This window comes from Mixophyes fleayi, chromosome 6, assembly GCF_038048845.1.
Source record: "Mixophyes fleayi isolate aMixFle1 chromosome 6, aMixFle1.hap1, whole genome shotgun sequence".
NCBI lineage: Eukaryota > Metazoa > Chordata > Amphibia > Anura > Limnodynastidae > Mixophyes > Mixophyes fleayi.
The window spans coordinates 15,177,641-15,199,816 of record NC_134407.1 but is presented as its reverse complement, the minus strand read 5'-3'; the positions used below and the strand labels follow the sequence as shown (position 1 = coordinate 15,199,816).

General features: G+C 42.2%; 1 protein-coding gene across 2 annotated transcripts in view; it reads left to right on the top strand.

Moving 5' to 3' along the window:
• Window positions 1-22,176, top strand: part of LOC142160858 (prominin-1-A-like) — a 78,510-nt gene that overhangs the window by 12,354 nt on the left and 43,980 nt on the right. For both annotated transcript variants that reach the window (XR_012693322.1, XM_075215894.1), the window contains exons 2-6: window positions 5,277-5,981; window positions 8,868-8,932; window positions 16,059-16,264; window positions 19,340-19,460; window positions 21,525-21,588. Coding sequence is in view for 1 of the 2 variants with exons in the window: in XM_075215894.1 (XP_075071995.1) it covers window positions 5,852-5,981; window positions 8,868-8,932; window positions 16,059-16,264; window positions 19,340-19,460; window positions 21,525-21,588 (586 nt within the window). In the remaining variant the exon portion in view is untranslated. The remainder of the gene's footprint in view (window positions 1-5,276; window positions 5,982-8,867; window positions 8,933-16,058; window positions 16,265-19,339; window positions 19,461-21,524; window positions 21,589-22,176) is intronic.

Below are 22,176 nucleotides of genomic sequence, written 5' to 3'. Positions count from 1 at the left end.
AGAACTCGCATCAGTCCCTGCACCATTGGAGCTTACAGTCTAAATTCCCTAATATACACACACACACACAGACGGACAGACAAAGACAGAGAGAGAGGCTATGGTCAATTTGTTAGCAGCCAATTAACCTACCAGTATGTTTTTGGAATGTGGGAGGAAACCGGAGCACCCGGAGGAAACCCACGCAAAAACGGGGAGAAAATATAAACTCCATACAGATAAGGCCATGGTCGGGAATTGAACTCATGACCCCAGTGCTGTGAGGCAGAAGTGCTAACCACTGAGCCACCGTTCTGCCTTCTTTTAAATTCTCTCCTTCTGGAGGAGAAATCATGTGACCACTGCAGGGAGGGGGGGGGGGGGGGGGTTGATTCACGGCATTGCACAGCAGGGGGTGGGGTTTAATGACACGATCGCTTCATTAAGCCCTGCCTCCTCAACAATCCGGGAGGATGCCTACTTTTCTGGGAGTCCGGGAGAACTCCCCGTAATTCGGGAGCCTCCCGGAAATTTTAAATGAGTAGGCACGTAGGTATGGGTGGCATGCCGCCACAGGCTGCATAGTGTAGCGGGGCTGAAGGTAAAATTGTTTTTATTTTATTGCAAAAGTTATGGCAATGACGGCGATCACCAAGTGTTGAAATGACTGCCGCACTGCGGTATAAATAATCATGACTACCGTGCAGAAGTTGTGACTATTTTTGGATACATTATAAACGTAATACACTATATTTTTTTTTTATATGACATTGGCTTACGGGGAGGAGGGGCTGGTCGGACACAGTACATACATATTTTCCGTGAGTCTGACATAAGAGCCGGCAGATGAGACTGGCTCTGAGGAAAGTAGGGTCTGCACCAGCTGGAACAGAGCGGTATACCTGGTAATACCTGTATTATAGGTGGTTCCCCATAAAGTTTTTCTTCACTTTAGTTTCCGTTTTTCAAAGTCTAATTTTAGCCAAACCTTGATGGCAAAATTTGCGTTCACTTCTTTTGCACAGAAATAGGTTGGACTTCAAAGAATAATTAAAAATGTGGAAAATGTTCTTATATTTATGTTAGAAAGTTCTGTCTATCAAATTATTGAATTGTTGTTGGCCAGTAATTATTAACAATAACAAGTATTGTTTATTAGAAAGCCTACTTCACCCCGTTCATCAGAGGTCCGTCGCAGAGTTTCAAATGTTGGAAGTACGAGCATTGGAGATTACTACATAATAAAGCTTGTTTAGAGCTGAACTAACTATTTCTATCTATGCTTTGAAATGTAGAATTAATTCTCTTTTTGCATCATGAAGAATCTGAATTATTGGCTTGCGGTCTCATGGGTAACAGAAATACTTGGTTGATATTGGTAGATCATACTTACCAACTTTTTGTAGTTGGTGTCCAGGAGCCTTCTGGGGGAGGTGGGCGTGTGGGGGCTTGGGACTCCGAAAATCGCGTCATTGCATCACCCCATGACGTAAAATGCGTCATTTTACAGCGGGGGGGGGGGGGGGGAGGGGCAAATTTTGGACCTAATTCTGCCCACTTCACTGCTTTTATCAGCCATTGTCTCTGAACTTTGTTTTGTGATAGGGACTTAAAGAGCTCATAGTCCCTGGCTTAGAGTCTGAGGTCCCTTCTGTTAATCAGCCTGCTGTCTTAATTGTTCAGCTACTCCCTCCCCTGAAACAGCTGATTCAGTGTCTATTTAAACAGTCTGCACATGTCTCCTGCCATTCTAAGCAAAGTAATGAGGAGATGAAACTGGAGATAGGACTGGACTTTGGTTCACTCTCCTACTTTATGACTCTGCAAAGTACTAATGATCTCCTGCACCTTATTACTCTCTGTTCGTCCCTTCCACCCACTCCCCCACATCTCTCCCTATGTCACTGCTCCATACCATATGCCCAAACCTATCCCTTCTATCTGCCGTTGCTCCCTCTCCTTCCATGGTCATCCAACTCCACCAACTTGTTTCCCATCCTACCTCTTGCTCAGCTCCCTTCTCTTGCGCTCTCTGGAATACAAAACCCGTCTGCAATAAGCACTCTCTCAATATTGACCTCTTCCTCTCCCACACTTTTGGTCTCTGAGCCCTTACAGAAACATGGATCTCCCCCTCTGATACTGCTTTCACTGCACTCTCCCACGGTGGTCTCTCTTTCTCCAACATTCCCCGACCTGGTGACTGCCAAGGAGGGGGTGTTGGTGTCCTACTGTCTTCTGACTGTACCTCTGGAGTTATCTTTCTCTACTTCTTTGAAGTTCTCTCCATTTGGCTCTTCTCTCCACCTTCATGTTACTGTCATCTACAGTGTTCTCCCCAGCACCTATTTCCTGGGTGCTCCACCCGGCTGGTTTTACTTATCATCTAGCTCTTGGAGCCCAACAGAGTCCTATTATACTTGAATAAACCATTGTTTCTCCTACTAGAACAGGCACTATGTGAGCACTACAGCCAGCAGTGTGTGATAGACCTCTGACCACCAGTCTGACCAGTCCTGGCAGGTCTGGCCAATAACCTCCAACATTTTTCAATATTATTGCAAAGTATTACAACTGCCCCCACCCGGCTGCTTCTTAATGCCACCCGGCTAGCGAGATTTTCTGGGGAGAACACTGACCCATCATCCTCATCCTATAGGATGTAAGCTCGTATGAGCAGGGACCTCCTCCCTCCTGTCTCGCTACCTTCTCTTCTGCTCCAACCTCCATACATTTGCCTTGCCTGGAGCCTCTGAAGTCTTGGTACTACTCGTTTATTGCTTTGTACTGTTATTCCCTGTACTGTCCATTGTTTGTATTGTGCACGGCGCTCTGGAAACCTTGTGGCGCCTTATAAATAAACGATAATAATAATAATAATCCTGAGATGGCGATAGTGATAGGAGGACAGCTTCCGCTGTACTTGTTAAAAAGGTTTTCCCCGATTCCTCGGCAATACCGGTCAGTAGTCTGCACTGTCCTGGGGGCTTTGTCAAATGGGGACAAGCCGTAGATCCGGTAAAAACATCAGTTGTTGCTGGATTTACGGCTTTTGTTCCTTATAATAAACACCTCTCAGTGCTAAGCAATTGTCACGTATTTATTTTACACAGACGGGATGAAATAGGGGTAGAAAGCAGCATACAAAACTGGTCTGTGGGGTCGAAAGTATAAATCCAACCTGAGGGGGGGAGGGTAATTAAATCTGCACTATCACCTACTATAGAAACGTTACTGGTGACTTCAATAGCCAGCGCCCAGGGACTGCTGTGCAGCCATTTTTCCTGGGGCTTGAGGAGATTGTGGCTTCTGATTGGTCCTCCTGCTCCCACCATAGATCTGCTCTTTCTGCAGAGGTTTTGCTTTGAGCAGCCCCCGGGGGTTTGGTTAGGGTAATCCCTGACTTAGAAATATCGATGTAGTAGTTGATAGTGCAGCTTTAATCACAGTTTACTTTTAATAATGGTAAGTACAGTTTTTGTAAGTGGATCAGATCGGCGTGTCTCAGTGGGTGAAGGAATCCTACTTGCCAACATTTTTATTTTATCTTGATCTTTGGGCCGGATGCGGGAGGGTGCACTGCTCACCCAGAAGTCAGCTAGAGCTCCCATAAATTTGGGACATTCTGGGAGAGGAGCCAACTTTGAAGAGTGATAATAATAACATAGTTCTGCTTATTAGGTGGACGGAGTTAACATTTTCCATTGCGGTGTTGATGTCTCCTTAAAAAACGTCTTTTGATGAGGTATTTTTCCCCAGAAATATGTGTTCCTTGGTCTATGTTGGCTTTTCGGCATATATATATATATATATATTAAAGTGTACTAAAGACAGTAATATTAGCGCTGCCGTTCACGGGTAAAAGGCGCATATCTCACACAAGACACCACAAAAACCTTAATTCATGCACTCCTCATCTCCCACATCGACTATTGCAATTCCCTCCTTACTGGTCTTCCCAAAGTCAGACTTGAACCCCTACAATCTATTTTGCACGCAGCGACTAGATTGATTTTCCTTGCAAACCGTTCTTCCTCTGCTGAGCCACTCTCTCAGTCTCTACATTGGCTGCCTGTATTTCAACAAATCCAATATAAAATTTTTCTACTAACCTACAAGGCTGTCAACAAAATTGCACCAACCTACATTTCCTCACTTGTCTCGAAATATCTCCCAACTCGACACCTCTGTTCTGCACAAGATCTAAGTCTCTCTTCCACTCTCATCACATCCGCCCATTCTTGGTTACAGGACTTTTTTCGGGCTGCACCCGCTTTGTGGAATTCCCTCCCTCGCACAATAGGACTTTCCTCTAGTCTCCAAACCTTCAAGCATTCTCTGAAAACCCACCTCTTCAGGCAAGCTTATAATATTCCTATACCACCCTCTTAATCTCCCTAGGTTACCCTATTACCACCCTCTACACAGCTAACACAAGACAACAACCCTCTGACCAACATTGCCACACACACAGCCCACTCAGTACTTTTACCTTTGCATTCTAGCTGGTCCCGTGTGCAATATGATGTAGCACATCCCTTGTGTTTCAAACTCCCATTGTCCTATAGATTGTAAGCTTGCGAGCAGGGTTCTCTTACCTCTCTGTCTGTATGTATTACCCAGTGTTGTTTTATTAATGTTTTTTCCCAATTGTAAAGCGCTAAAGAATTTGCTGGTGCTATATGAATAAATGTTGATGATGGGTTCTGCTAATTAATAGGTGAACAGCCTCTCACTATGCAACAAAGCCCCTGGGCCCATAAATACTATCATGTGCCTTTGTCTCAGGCCATCAATAGACCCCTGTGATACCATCTCCGAGAGGGAACATAATAGGAAATGAGATTTGACATAACAGAAACCAGGGTGTGAGATGTAACGTTTCTCAGCAAAGTTCACACAAATAACTTGTTCACAATCGAGGTGATATTTCCACCTTCTTGTTTTGTTTAGTATCTCTGACTCCATCTCATTAAGTTTTTATTAGTGACTTAAGATGAATTACAAAATTAAGACAAAACAAACAGTTACTTTGAACTGTTTGCAAATCTAATAAGACAGGGGCAATGTCTGTGCTAATTGTCTTATCAGGAAGTTTCTGGCTGTATGTTTGGAATGTAGGGGGTGGGTAACTATCACTTAAATGATTTCACTGTCTACAAGTTGGGGAAAGTACTTGTGAGCAGACTGGGTACTTAGATCCTCTAGAACGATCCTCTGTCCCACTGGCTGGGTACGTAGGCTGCCGGCTATTCCTTCTAAGCTAAATTCTCTGCTTCTTTTTATTGTTTTTTCAGGAAATCCTCTTGGAAGGAGACCCCACCTGCCTGTGGTGCTGACGGCTGCTGGGGTGGGCTCTGAAGTTTTACCAGATACAGAACTATCTGCGGAGGGGTCACCTGCGAGAAATCTCTACATCTCCACCAGAAACACAGAGTGAATCCACGCTGCTCAGACACTGGGTGATCATTTTTGACTGTTCCTCTACATTAGACCCAAAAATGACAGCAAATTAAAATTCTCAAAGCAAGGCATTGTGTGTTATGGGAAAATCCTGCCTGAAAGACTGAGGATTTACGACTGCTGGGTAAACCACAATAGATTTTGGACTGTGAGACTTCATGTGACCTTAGGACAAATATTGCTCCAAACAAACACAGGTTTGGCAACAAAACCTTTCTTTATACTTCGCAGAAGTTTCTATAGCACAGCTGCTCAATCTGGTTTCTACGTTACTATATATAGTAATTTACGGTTCTAGAATACCAGGACTTTTCTAACTTTTTTTTTGGGGGGGATATTTAATAAAAACTTTATTTTTTCAATACCTCGTCTGAGCTTCTCGCTGCTCTGTATCTGAAGCGCTAGAAAGATGGCGTACCAGAACCTGACCAACCCAAGCTACAGCGCTGATGCTGCCCCAGACACTGGGCCTATAAAAGTCTTCAGCGACATGGTGCATTCGTATCTGAATCTGGTTCAGCGAAACGACTTTCCTCCGGGTAAGTACAATGCTACTTACGTTATAAGTGATGTAATCCATGTTTTGCCATGAGCTCACAGTTTAGGCTTTTTGTGTGTTGAGGTTAAAGACAGAATATACCAAATAATAATGTCTTTAGTGCGTTTTAAGGCTAATAAAGGGAAATCTAGATCAATCCGTATAGAACAGGAAGTCACTCTGGGGTGATACAGTTAGCAGTACACATGAAAATGGCTTTTTCAACTACTTAAATTGAATGCTACATGTTAGGTGCAGTTTTATCTTCCCCCAAAATTGAAACTGTTTTATTTAAAGCCAGAGAAATCGATCGTCCACCTGGCACAACCTAATACAACATTTTAATTACCATAGTTTGGATTGAACATATGATATACCGCATTGGCTATGGAAATGTGTTTAATATGTTGGCACAGGACAGTTCTGCTGAACTCTGTGGTACGTCCTGTTTCCAGGGTACATTTTCTTATGTTCCGGCTTCTTGTTTTACATGCAAATATCAGAGGCCTCACTTGGCAGCCGTAGAGGATATTTTAATTGACACATAAGGCAATCGTATTTGAAAGAGTTTGTGTATTTGAAAGTCAAAGTTATCTACCCATATTCTATGGGGGGGGGGGGGGTTGTTATGAGGTACACGGAGGCCATACAATTTACACTTTCTTTCTCTCTCCTGGGTCTTGTAGAGGCGATATCGCTGTCCGCCGCCCCAGATTTACTTAGTAGCAGTCACTCTTAGATAAGCCTAGTTCAACAAAAACTGAGTCTGCATAAGATCAAGTTATAATTTATTTAGTACATTCTACAAAATTACAGCTGGAATCTGATTGGTTGCTATAGGCCACACAGTGGCGGACGCAGGGGGGGTTTCTGGGTCTCCAGAAACCCCTCCCTTCCACTAACGAAGTGCCCCACGTACTGGCACTGTACTATACAGCAGCCGTGCGCTGTCAAAGAAGCGTCCGCGGAGGTTGAATTAAAATATAGTTATCGTGTAAAGAAAGAGAAAGGAAATCTAAAATAAACTCTTGTTTATAAAAAGTGAAAGTTCCCCTATTCCTTATTATTGCATATTTGCATCGCATTTCATTCTATATTGGAGAGCCAATTTTCTAATTTTTAGCAAAAAGATCCCATATAGTAGTGGGTTGGAGAAGTTTTAAACCGATTCAGCATTGAGGTTTTTTGCCCCTCATTAATTATTGTCAGATTTGTTCGATCGGGTCTGTAACACTTGTTTAAATATCTACTGATATGTCACACATGCCAACTGTTAAAAATTCTCCCCCGAGAGATCCGGGGGAGAAGTCATGTGACATAGGGTAGGAAGGGGCGTGGTGACGTTGTTGCGTCACAATAGCCCCGCCCCCACTAATGGGTGTGACTCTCATGAAGCATAGCTGTAACTGAAGTAATTTTATTTGACAATAATTTCTTTAGGTTTTAAACGCTATGGGCCAGAGTCATTAAGGAGAGCAAAGCATAAAAAAGGAGTAACTTTGCACCTGGGCAATACCATGTTGCATTGGAGGGGGAGGTATGATTAAATTGTGGGCACAGATTTATAGTTGGGATAGAGCATGTCCTAAATAAACTTTAAATATCAGTGTAAAAATAACGCTATCAAGTATTTGTATGCTAGATGAAAAAACAGCTAGTATTTAACTTATGTGCAAAATAATAAACTATTCAGCACCCCTTGCATTGTAACATGGTTTGTCCCAGAGAACAATTACTCCTTTTTTTGCCTTACCTACCTTAATGACTCCGGCCCTATATGTGCACTGACATTGGATATTCTAGCACTTGAAGGAATCCTATCCATTTTCTGTTGCACCCAGAAATAGATAAGTGGGAGATATTGATTTTTGTACTGAATAAGTTGTTTTACCATATATCGGTAATAAATTATTCTTGTCTGAAAGCAGACATTATAGCAAAGCACAGGTCAATGTAAATAACCACTGAGTAATGTGACGACTAATGTACACTTAATGACACATACCATGTGTACGGACTGTCACTGTGCACACAATGAAATTATGTATCAAGATGATCATTTATTTGGCATTCAATCATCTCTCACAAAGTTAAGTGATTGAATTGTAAAAAAAAACCAAATCTCTAATGCAGACAGTAAGTGCTGGGAGGAGGATGTATGGACAGCCTAATAACGGGGTGTTTTCAGGGGACTTTTCATGGTTGACGATCACTATCTAAATATCCTCAAATCGCCACTCAGGAAGTAAAAATCACTAAAAGACATATCTGGGGGTAAATGTATCAAGCTGAGAGTTTTCCGGCGGATTTGAAAAGTGGAGATGTTGCCTATAGCAACCAATCAGATTCTAGCTGTCTATTTGTAGAATGTACTAAATAAATTATAGCGATAATCCGATTGGTTTTCCAAACCCGCCGGAGAACTCTCAGCTTGATAAATTTATCCCACGGTGCGGATATATACTTATTGCAATCTACAGAAATCGGGGATTGGATGGGCCCCAATATCAGTGTTTTGCTGTTTGTTTGTTTTTTTTGTTTTATTCTCCTTTCCAGTAAATAACTTGTAGAATGCACCATTAGAACTGTCAAAAATAGGGACATTTAAAGGGAGAACTGTATAAAAGTAGGTACAATGTCTTGAAATTCAGGACCATTTAATTATGACATAGAACGTATCTTAAAACCAGTGGAAGCCCGGAACAGGGGTCATATATGTACGAAGAATAATGTGGGTGAAGACTGATCAGAGCGGGGAGATTAGTTTAGTGACAGCTGTTACACGTGTTGCTGGTCTGGGACGTCTTTTCAATAAATATAAAATTCCTCACATCGTGAAACGAAGCCGCTGTAATCCTTACACTTTTTTTTTTCTCTTCTCCCTCAGCGTTCCTCGAGCAAATCCTTAAAACTCCAGATAACATTAATTTTAACACAGATCAGATTAAAGAGGTAAGTTTGTAATTATGCTAAGTGTACCAACAACACAGGGGAGGCAGCCGTATTACAGGGTGAACCAGAATGCATGAGCCCATCCATCAATTGACCAGCTGGATTGTTTATTAAAAAAGCTGCAATAACTATTATTGTGTACGGCCGCGCATCTTAGCGATGGAAAAATTTGTTAACACTGGGTGCGGCAAGACTTAACCTACTGCTTCATAGGATCTGCGCATGCGTGACCAGTGGGATAAAAATAAATAAACTAAACTAATTCAATAATAGATAAAAAATATTCATTTTTAAATGGACATGGCGATAACAGAACAATGATTGCAATGATGGGGGGGGGGGGGGAGGGGGGGTGAGGAGGAAGTTTCCCCCTGCACCGTGTTCACATCTTCCAGGACTCCATTCTGTCCTAGCGGACAATGGTGCACTCTCTCCTTCCTGCCTAACAACATTAACCGACTACAGTAACTATTCACATTATCAGCGTCAGGACAGCTTTTTATGCAGTACAGATTAGAAAAATAAATTGACATCCAGTTTATTGGAGCCAGATTACATAAAGTCACTCAGTCCTATGGACGATCGTGATGGTCATCTGTGATATACACATCGGGAAACATGGATATTTTATGATGCCTTATAAATAAACCTTAATTATATGCATTCATATTGAACTGCTTGAACTGCACAGCACCACTTCTCCCGGTCTTGGTGCTAGTGCCATTATTACTGTTGTTGATGTGTAAAGCGGCACAGTGCTCCTCATTTGGGGAATGCAGAACACACAGGGACATACAAGGCAGACAATATGAATACAGACATGACAACAAAGGGTATGGAGGACCCTGCACATTAGAGAGCTTACATTCTAAGTGGAAGAGGGCACAGCTGAAACAAGAGGAGCGAGTGTGGCTCAGTGTGGAGATTGAGATAGTGGTGAGGGTGTGCCAGTATTATAGGTGGGAGTGGGGTAACCTCTAGCTAAGAGATCGGTTTTCAGAGAGTGTTTGTTTAAAGGCTGTGGTAGGGAATTATATAAGTTGGTAGCGGGAGAAATCTTGTAGGCGGGAGTGAGAGATGGTTAGCGGAAACAAGGTGAGGCTCAGATCAGAGGTAGATCTAAGAGGGTGGGGGGGGAAGTATATTTTTAGATGAGATTTGAGATGTATGTGGTGTTGAGGGCTTTGTAGGAAAGGGTGAGTAATTTAAATGACCAATGTCTGTTGTAATATGTGTATGTACTGCACACCACCATACCTCCCAACTGTCTCTATTTTGGCTGGAGATCCCGATGCATATGCCGCAGAAGGGGTGGGGCTTTAACAGAAGAGGGGGTGGAGTTTTACATAAAGTTGTCCGTTTGCTTTGTACCATTTTCAGGATTCTAAATGTTCTCTGATGCCATTATTGTCATTTGTCCTGATGATCTGTGTGTTCCAACCAATGTACTGAAGAAGAGACATAGCTTTATGCACTTGTCCTTTCACCAACATACCTCTTCTGAGCTTAATTGTATTAGCAAAATAGAACTATTTCCATTTATTTTCCCCAATAAAATAAATGTAATAAAATAAAAAAACAAAACTAAAAACTTCCTGCCATTCGTGTCCAATATTCCACTTTTTACGCTCACAGATGTTATACTGTTGATATTTATTTATACTTTTTTTTTTAAGACTAAAAGGAAATAATCCTTTAATTCACCTGCGTTACCCTTTTTATGATGTTTAATGGAAGCACAATAGAAGTTCAGATTTTATGGACATAGTTCAAGACAATATTAGGCAACGGGAGCATTGGGAGTAAAACAGCTGCACCCTGACCAGAGGCGACACAATGCTCTGACACACCGAGGAAGAGGAAATTTGCATTGTTATGTGAAGTTGTTGGATGGCCACAGGATGTGATCACTTCCCCTGCACCTCTAACAAGGGCCCTGTTTTCTGCTCTGTGATGTTGGTACAGAGCTGGTCTCACTGTGATATGGGAGGGTGCAAAATACACAGCTCAGTTCAACACAAAGAGAAAAGGTCGTCACTCCACGCTGGTGCTAATTATCTACACTAATCTACTTTCTGAGTACTGCTTTTATCTAACTGCTTTCTTTTTTTTTGTTTTTTTTAAATTTTGCTCCCCATAAAATTTCAGGATGTTAAGGTATACTTACATAAAATACATTTTTACAGTTGCTCTTGATTGCAAACACATGTTCTAGCATGTATGCACAGCCACCATCATCATCACCATTTATTTATATAGCGCCACTAATTCCGCAGCGCTGTACAGAGAACTCGCTCACATCAGTCCCTGCCCCATTGGAGCTTACAGTCTAAATTTCCTAACATACACACACAGAAGGACACACAGAATAGGGTCAATTTGTTAGAAGCCAATTAACCTACCAGTATGTTTTTGGAGTGTGGGAGGAAACCGGAGCACCCGGAGGAAACCCACACGAGTTTGTATGTTATCCCCGTGTGGGTTTCCTCCACACGGGGATAACATACAAACTCCACACAGATAAGGCCATGGTTGGGAATTAAACTCATGACCCCAGTGCTGTGAGGCAGAAGTGCTAACCACTGAGCCACCGTGCTGCCCATCATCACTGGTAATCAGCACTTACATCAGATCTGGTGCAAGTGATACAAAAATAAAACCCATACCTTAGCGAAATGAGTGGAAGTCAGGGGTGCTGAAGACGAATATATGGGGGTATAGAGGAAAGAGTTAATCAGTGATGATAGTGAGAAGGTGCAGATTGGAGAAGAAGAGGATGATTAACGAGACAAAGACTGGAAAAGAAATGTGAATGAATGAAATACTTTCAGTAACTACCAGTTGGGGCTCACAGAAGGGGAGAATGTGTCTAACAGGGTAACATGCTTAAATAAGACAGCTTGGGATATTTTTATGTTAGCGTTTTATGGAATGTGATGTTTTTAAACTAAGCATTTGGGACTGGCTTAAGCAGGGCTGATTAATGAAGCGGCACAGAAAGCGTTAACGTATAGAGAATTTGAGGTTCATCTAGTCATAGGGGTAAATTTATCACGCTGCGGGCTTAAAAAGTGGACATGTTGCCTATAGCAACCATTCAGATTCATTTAATAGAATGTACTAAATAAATGGTAACTAGAATCTGGTTGCTATAGACAACATCTGCACTTTTTCAAACCCGCAGCTTGATGAATTTACCCCATAGGGTTAATTGCGGTATGGGAGAGCGCAGACGAATGCTCAAGGACACGGTTACAAAACTGCGGCTAATAGACTGATTTATCAGACGGCGAAAGCCCAGTTGTCAGGGAAATGGGCGTTTTCCGATGATACAGCTGTCGCTGTGCTTACGATACTATCCGGGACTAACTGGGTGAAAATGGACTGTTGTAGATTAGACCAATAAGAGCGCAGTATAAAGATAGGAATGTGACTGTATGCATCGTGGAGTGTGAGAATAGTGTGTTGGGGAACAAGGCAAAAGAAGGGTGAACTAGAAGCAGTGGAACATATAATAATTGGAGATGCTCAGGCTCGGTTCCTCGAGAACCAAACACACCCGAACTTAGGGGATCTGAGTACCGAGCCGAGCTCGGTACTGTTGCACATCCTCAGAATTGAAAACGAGGCAAAACGTCATCGTGACGTTGTCTGATCTCGCGAGTTTAGAATTCCTTTTAAAGATTCAACATCACGGAGGGTGGGAGGGACCCCTATTTAGCTTTTATGCCACTGCTGTGTGGAAATGTGTCCTAGATGTGCTGGGGACTGCTGTGTGTTTGTGTCGTTGCTCTGTCGCTTACCATCTAGCCAGGTCGCTGCAGTCTTTGTCCAAACATGTATGAAAATAATATTGGGATCTGTGAGGTGGTCAAAATTGACTGCAAGTGACTTGAAATTAGTGTTATTGAGGTTAATAATAATAATGTAGGAACAAAAAAAGAGCAAAATTATGTGATTTTAGCATATTGTAGGATTTTTTTTTTTTTAAAAAAAAACCCAAAACCAAAACACATGAGGGCGGTTTTGCCAAAACATGAAGCTAATCCAGATCCAAAACCAAAACCTGTTCACGGGGGTCAGTGAGCATCTCTAATAATAATATACTGTATTTGTGTACAGCTTACTATGGCAGGTTTGCACGGGTTAAAGGGAATATGGGGGCAGGGAGAGGAGAGAAACCACCTCAGGTGATCGAAATTGGAGGGAACACTGACTAGACCGAGCAGACGGAAATTCTAAATCAATGAAATGAGATACTAGGGACAGACACGATAAGAGGTGGTGGTAATAAAAACAATCAGCTTATCTTTGTGATAATAAAAATCCCTTATTGCCGCAGCTTATCCACAAAATTATCACGTGGCAGCTGAGCGATATTTCCGCTGCCCTAGTGATAGTGGCCCGGAGTGGTAGGGGTTAACTTGCGTCTTGGCCGGGGCAGTCTCTGCAGATGTGCACAGGTGTGACCCGGCTAGCTGGCTCGTGCATGCACACTGGTAGCCCACGTTTGTGTACCGTCTGCAGAAATGACAACAGGCTCAGAGATCTTTTCTGATCATGTGGCAAACACTGGGACATCACTGGGACATCCAGAAAACGGCCCCGGGCGGGGGAACATCCGGTGTCCTTGAAGTCTTATACCAGTTGTCCGTGCAGGGATTCCTCAACGCCGGATAAGGATTTTCTTTTCCTTAATCTCGATCCGCAACGCCCTACAGGGAACAACTAAGCGCAAGGCACACAAGGACAAGCAAATACATGGACTGCTGTACTCTCTCTCTCAGCGGCTCCGGGGGCAAATGGAGCAAACACCTCCCCACACGGCACCCTACTGACAGAGACACTCAATAGAGTGGATAGTGGAGAACAGCAGCAGACAATAACAGCGAGAGAATACAATCACAAAATACAATAGAGACCACCCCTGGCCTAACTTTAATGGGGGCCTGACTATCAAACAGGTTAAACTGATTTGGTAGAGAACTACCAATCAGGAGTTGGCGCACCTCTTCAGCAGCAGTCTGACAGGGGTCTCACATCACTTCTCTTATTGTTTAGAGACCTGTATTGGCTACATATTAGCTTAGCCCCTCCCACATGAAACTGGACATGCAAGATTTCACCAAGCTGAAATGTTCTGTGCTGTGATTGGCTGCAGGTTGTGTTACTCCCATCTGCTTTAATTCCTGCTCACCTGTGTCTTCCCTGTTTTGAAGTATAATGAGTGAAAAATATTGGTGTTGTAATCGGTTGCCTCGTTCACCATTCACAACAATGCATTACCATTGTCCTCTGAAAAATGTGACAGTTGGCGCACCTGTGCACCTGCTCTGGAAACTGTAACCGTTATTTGCAACTCTGCTGGGTGACCTGGAACATGTGACCTGCTGGGTGGTCTGGAAACTGTGACAATTATTTGCAGCCCCATATATTACCGAGTCTTGCGGGGACCATGCCCAGCAATGTAACTATGATGGAAGAACTTATACATATATTTTAGTGTGTAAAGAAATTCTTTAGTTCCATTTAATATAGTGATTGATAATATAGTTATTTATTCATTCTACTCAAATGTTAAAATTTCTACATGTCATGTAGTGTATAAAAAAGTTATTGAATTCTGTTAATAAAGTAAGCTAGTTATTACATTTCAGTTTAATTTAAGTCTGTTACCGCCGGGTTTCTCTAGTACTCATTATTAACGCACAAGGAGCCTGTGACACTGGATCATGGGGTTCCTTTGTGAGGTCACTGGTTCCTAGTGACTTGATTGGCTGCATTCTCATGAATGACTGACTTATGTGTATTACCCCATCTATTTGTTACTTACTTCTATATCCGGCGCTACGGAACCTATGGCGGCTTATAAATAAATAATAATGATTGGCTGCTTCAAGTCCAGGAGTCGTAACCGATAATAGTTATAATTAAGCCAGCATGAAATTAACATTTCTTGCACAATATCCGTTATAATAACCTGTATTTACATGTAGCCTATATGCATTTCTTTCTCTTTCCCGAGACTTAAATTGATGGACGGCTTGGTTAAAGTCCAGAAATACGCTACAAGATTCATTAATATTGTATTTCCTTGTTAATTCCTTTGCTGCTTTCAAACTGCAGTATGTTTTTCATTGAAAGTAAACTTTTGTCTATTTATCAAAATGAGATGAGTCTTAGATTCTGCAAAACAGGGAGATTTTGCTTGTACAGGATTTAGGGCTTCTCCCTATTTACCAAAGTTCCTTTCTGGTGAAGTCTGTTATCCATCATATCCATCATTTTTGTCCTCTTGTGATGCTTCACCATGCCAAGCGAACCATACAAGTACTGCTTCTGTCCTTCGATTGCAAAACTGTATTATTATTTATTTATTTATTTATTATTATTATTATTTATTTTATTATTATTACTTTTTTTTCAACTGCATTCATTTTTTTTGTTATGAATGTGGACCTGGAAGACTGAGTTTGGGCTTCAATGCACATGTGTGAGCCATGGAGCCGATTACCTATTTTTCATAAATTGCAAAGATTTTCTATCGTTGACCCTGGGGGGAGTCTATTTAACAACGATCTCAGAGTTACAAGTCCCGTTGCAATCCATCTTCTGTCATCGCCAGATAGAAAATCAGCCTTATTTTGCCGCATTTAAATAAGCATAGCGCACAGGATAATTAAATTAAATAAAAATTGCGGTTTAATTGAGACATAGCAGAATATGACCTGCTCGCTGGTCACGAAGGAGTTAAACAAGCATTTCTGGGCTTTGCATGGGAGTAGGGTTTGGAGGGGGGAGGAAGATCTTTCTCTTGCTGGGGACCAACCAGCGGGACCCTCAGAATAATGCTGGGAGAGGGAATTAAGGTTAAAGTAGTCCCAAAAAGGGTTGATCACTTAAAATATATCCCGTAGCATATATATATATAATATATTTTTAATTTATAAATTAATAATTTACAAATAATATGATGCGATACCCCTTTGACCTTACTGTTTCATGAGTGGTCACTTTGCAGATGTCCGTCAGCCTGCATGCGCACGTTCTACGGGCTACAGATTCATTATAGTGACAATATCTCTAATGCTCCTCTGACCGTGGTATAAACTCTCTCTCTGTTCAGGTGCTGATGTACGAGGTGGGCTATCTGGTGGCTCTGGCCATTGGCGTGGTCTTCATTGTCCTCATGTCCCTGGTGGGCTTCTGCTTCGCCTGCTGCCGCTGCTGTGGGAATTGTGGGGGGAAGATGTATCAGAAACAGACCAAGAGAATCAACTGCAAGAGGAGGTTCCAGTATTTCTTCCTGCTGGTCGTCACTCTCATCATTCTGTGAGTAAAGACCCCAGAACGGTTTCATGCCTAGCACACTAGAATACCAACTGTAAATGCGTAGGCTGCGTTCTCATGAACGATGGTTGGGACCACAATATAGCTGCCCTCCCCCCTCACTGTCTGTAGGTGAAGAGTGCACTAAGAGATGTATAACTGGAAATACAAAGTCATCAGTCAGTAAACATACGCTCTGAGAGTCATTTCTGTACAGAGAGTGGGGGGGTGTTGTACCGTACCCCGTTCAAAGTTAAAGTTACATTTGTCATACATACATAAACTTACAATGGTGCAGAGGCCCAAGGATTTGGGGGAAGGAGGGGGGACAATATGTGTTTAAATGGAAAACCAGCTGAGAAGGACTGGCACCCATTCCTAGGGAGTAGTGTATATACGGTAACACACTCTCACCTTGAGCTCAAACTTCACAATTGTTTAACTCAAATGCAATCCAACCTGTCGCCATTTGTCAGCAACGACGGCAGACGGCAAAGTCCAGGAGAAAACCGGGCTAAACCAACCTAATTGTTTAGAAAAATAATACAACAAATGTATTAAATGCGATCTAAGCTAAACAGGTAGTTTTGGGTGGAATTGAGTATAATACGTTGTATATACAAAACGATACCTGAGCTCTTGCCGTGACCGTATTTGGTTGATCCACCCATGACTGTAGCTGTCCTGCACCATCGATCCAATCTCCTGACCAGGATGTTCATGTGGGAGGGGCTTCGACAACCCTGCTGCTAGGACGTCCATCGCTGGACTGGTCAAGCCACGAAGGGATGATATGATTTTTTTTTAACTATGACCAAATGAAATACAGTGATGTAAAGTGTTTTGTGTATATTAGCCTCTCCCCGCTTTCAGAACAATTGGCTAAACGTAAGTTTACTGCTCAGTATTGAATATTCTCCATAACTATAAAGCCTTCTATTAAAGAACTGTAATGGCACAACCATAATGACACATTAAACACACACACACACACACACACACACACACACTACATTTTATTAGTAGCTCTTATATAAGACAACATCCAGGATTCTCTGGTAATATAAAAGCATGAGACTATTAGCAGAGTGATTGTATATAGATGATAGAATTCCCGTGTGACTTCTAATATACATAATAATTGACAGTATAACCGTGTGTGCACTGTTCCTTATAACACACAAGTTTTCCTAATAAACACCGATGACGTCAGAATTTACTGTTTATACAGCAGTTAGAACATATATTGACATAACGTGTGTATTTGTATTATCTTTATACATCGTTTTAAAGTGACTTTAAAAAAAAATGTTCTTAACTATACTGGAATACGTGTTTTACAGATCGTGTGATAAGTTTTTATAATACAAAATACTTCACTGACTCCCCTGATTCCTGATTGTGGGGTCCCTCTCCTTCGTCCCCTTCATTAAACCATTACTCGTAATTTACCAGGCATGGCCATCTGTAGAGTTTTAAGCTGCGTGTTGACGCCTTGTAAGATTTGTATGAAAACATTTGGCAGCTGAAATTGGGATGGTCAGCTCTTCCTTAATCAAAATCCGTTAATGAAGCTATATCTAAGCACAGATTCACCTACCTCCAGTTAGAGTTACTCTACAAAACATGGTCTGGCAGACGTGGTTTGATTTCTTGGAGACATCTGGTAGACCAAGTTAAGCTGGGTACACACTCCAGGGTTTTCCAGGGTCCAGATAAAGGACCAGATGAAGAGCACAGATCTGAAGGTAAATCGTGTCCGTGTGTACGTATGAATCGTCAGACTGATCGGACCTTCAGTTATAGGTACAATCGTTTGAGATAGCACGTTGGTCTGAACAATTCTTCATTGTGTACCCAGCTTTAGGCAGGTAGTTGTATTACTGGTACCACAGAGGCTGATAATTTGGCAATTTGGTGCATGGACTTGAGCAGCCAGATCTCTTCCGGATGCATTGGTTCCTGTATAGCTGGGTACACACTGAAGAATTGTTCAGACTGACGTGCTATATCAAACAGTTATACCTACGACTGAAGGTCCGATCAGTCTGACGGTTCATCCATGCACACTGACACGATTTACCTTCAGATCTGGTCCTTCATCCGGTCCTCTAGTCCGGAGAATGACAGCACAATATTCATTGATTCACTACTGTCACACTGATTAAAACCGCCTTGTTATAACTATCCACATGTCTTAACGAATTTCGTTCGCTTCTGTGACTCTTAAACGAAATATTCTGTCTCCGAACGAACAAATGAATTATTCCTTTTACAGCACTATCTACATTTATTCACTCTGACATTCATCGCTAACATCGGCTGAGAAGAGCCCGACTCTGTGGACTCTATGGAGATCGTCAGCCTGAGTGCATACACACTGCATGATCGTCAGCCTGAGTGCATACACACTGCATGATCGTCAGCCTGAGTGCATACACACTGCATGATCGTCAGCCTGAGTGCATACACACTGCATGATCGTCAGCCTGAGTGCATACACACTGCATGATCGTTGGGTGATTGATCAGAAAGAATTGAACAGTACGACCAACCAAATGAGGCGATAATCGTCTATTTGGGCAGACTTTCGACCATCGTGTCACTACACACACTGACCCGACTTTGGAACGAGCGGTCGTATGTCGGCTGCTTGAGCCGATTATTGGACAAAAACCCTGTAGTTTGTACCCAGCTTAAGTGTGATCAGGAGATAACTGAGGCCGCAGACCAATAGCCGTCTTCTTTGAATGGCCTTTACTAACTTATCGGATAATGATCTGATAACATTTTTCTCCTGTTGTATTGGGGCCACGCACACCGATACTGGCTACAATACATATTGCACCACATAATGATCCTATCGCTTTTCGATGCGCACGTGGAGCCAATTGCTATTGATAGTGTTTGCCCAGATAAACTCTTTAAAAACTATTCCTTGCTCCATAACTTGATATATTTTGATCTCTCCCTGAACATCTCAGGTCAACTCTGTTTCCGTTCATCACCCAATTCTCATCTGTTCTGTTAATCTTTTGGGTTTGCGACTTGATGTTGTTGTTGTTCTCTCTTCCCCAGGGCCGGTGACATTTGTGCCTTTTACAGTAACAGCAAAATAGACACAGCGGTTAATAACAGCTTCACGTCCTTTAATAATACCATGGATAACCTGAAGACCTACGTCAACACCGTGCCTCAGGTACAGTATCTGGCACCAAACCAGAGGAATAGTGTCAGTCAACCAGGTTTACTGTGGTAAAACTAATCTCGGCAATGCCCTGCCAGCCTTTGGGACTTGTAGTTCTGCAACAGTTGATGAACCTGTAGAAAACCGCCTCTCTGTCTGGAGAACATGCTTTATGGAACTGTTCCATCTGCTGAGCACATGAAAGTATTATATAGCTGCCACAGAACTCAGCTTTTATGGCTAATTATCACCGAAATGATGGATTAAACCATAAAGATTTATAGGGGGTGAAGAAAAGGGTAATTATATGATAATGCAACAAGAGAAGAACCGTAATATTTAGTAGGAGTGTATAAAATATCAGTACGATAAAGATAAAAAAATAACTGTTCTCTGAGTGCCAGTTTCTGGATTGGCAGACGCCATGTGTGCCCACTGCATCCCTCCAGACTGTGCCAGGGTCCTGATTGTAGAAGACGATCCTGTTGGGAGGTGTCTCCCATTCACTGTGGTGTTCGGGTGCCGGTTGCAGTCAGGGGCGGATCTAGGCAACTGCTCTACCCGGGGCGATTTTAGGGGGGGGGGATTTAGGCCCCGCCCCCTTTCTAATTTCTAAGGCTGCTGACGGCTGCACAGTATGTGCAGGTCCGTTCAGCATTGGCAGTGTGCTGTCCCGCTGCTCTGATTGTGTTTAAAACACAATCAGAGCAGCCGGGCAGCACACTGTCAATGCTGAACGGACCTGCACAGTGTGCAGCCGTCAGCAGCAAGCCCCGATCGCCCCCCCCCCCCCCCCCCCCTGGATCCGCCACTGGTTGCAGTTGCCAATGGTGCACGTGGCAAAGGAAGGGTATTTTTAGGGGCGGTGTGAGAATGCCCCAGTGCTTCAGAAGCACGGGGCACACCCACAAGGAACTGGCCACACCCCCAGCTTGATGTGACCACACCCTCTTTTCAGGCCATCACTGAACCAATTTCCAACTTTAAATGTTGGCTGTATGAGTCAGCGGTGGCCACCATTTTTTGGGCTTAACATACATTTTTGAGATTGCAACCTTTTAATACAACTCAAAGGTTGGTTCAGTGCACAAAAAGGGTGATTACATTACACTATGGGGTAGATTTATCAAACCTTCTTAAAAGGAAGAGTGGAGGTGTGGCCCATAGCAACCAATCAGATTCTTGCTCTCATTTATCTAGTACATGCTAGAAAATGAAAACTAGAATCTGATTGGTTACTGTAGGCAACGCCTCCACTTTTCATTTTCAGAAAGTTTGATAAATGTAGTGTAGATGATAGACCCACATAATCGATGTAATTATAATTGTTTTACCCTTGTTAATGCTCATTGGTGCAGGATATAATTTGGTCAGTATGTTACTCGTTATAGAGACGGTCTTGCTCAGGGGAAAGATTTATCAAACAATTCTACAAAAGAAAAAGGTGTTGCCCATAGCAACCAATCAGTTTCTAGTTTTCATTTTCTAGAATGTACTAGATAAATGATGGCTAGAATCTGATTGGTTGCTATGGGCAACACCTCCACTTTTTCTGTGTAGAAAGTTTGATGAATATATTCCTTTGATTTCTTTAAGCAACTTTCTTTATTCAACTCCTCAGTGCATAAGGTAAAACTATTTTTTTTCAGTATATTAAAAGAGCAAAATCCACACAGAAAGTATAGAGATAAAGACAACACTGACTGCTAATCCCAGCTATATAATAGCTGAATGAGGGTAGTAACACTACGAGTACATTTAGAGATCAGGAACGGTAGCATTTACTAAACAGGGAAGTACTTCACGCAGTTCTCTGACCTCAGTAGAAGACGTTTAATTGTTCTTTTGGGCGTGAACCGTGAAGTATAAAGTACAGAGTAGCAGGTGCAGCTTTCCTCATGTCATCTGATCGTGTATGACCCCAAATGAGTTTTTCCCGTTTAAATAATTAAAAATTTAAAAAACACATTCAATTAACATTATTCTTGACTAAAACTTTTTTTTTTATATATTTATTTGAAATACGTCTGAGATGAATATCGATCTTTTCAAATATTTGCTTTGTCTTTATTCTAGGATGTTGATATTATTATTAATTCAAGCAGCGCTCCCATAGACCTGGCCAATAGCAGAATTACTGGTAAGTGGAACGGCAGCCTGGGTGATATTGCTGGTTTCTGGTGAACTAACAGGCTACGTGCTCATAAATAATGGTCCCGAAATATCTGCCTCCATCGTACAGCCTAATGTATCATGATAGTGTTCTACAGGTAACTTTACGTCGGGAATGTGGTCTTCCCCATAGCAATCAATCAGATGTTTGCTTTGACTTTGTAACCTGTACTAGAAAGATGACAACTAGCGGTAGATTTATCGAACCTTCTAAACAGGAAAAGTGGAGTTGTTGCCCATAGCAACCAATCAGATTCTAGATATCTACTAGATAAATGATACGTAGAAAGTATTTGGTTGCTAAGGGCAACACCTCCACTATTCCTGTTTAGAAGGTTTGAGGACTCTAACCCTAGACTCTGGTTGCTATGGAGATCACTATATTTCCTACACAGCTTCCTGTAGGACAGTTTTCATAGATGCCCCTTATTATATTAAGCACAGTCCCCCCCCCCCTTTTGAGGGAGAGCGTCACTCATGCTTACAGACAGCAGTATGGAAAATAACTGTGGACCAGCTAGTTTCTCATGGTAGAGTCTGTATGTGTTTATGAATA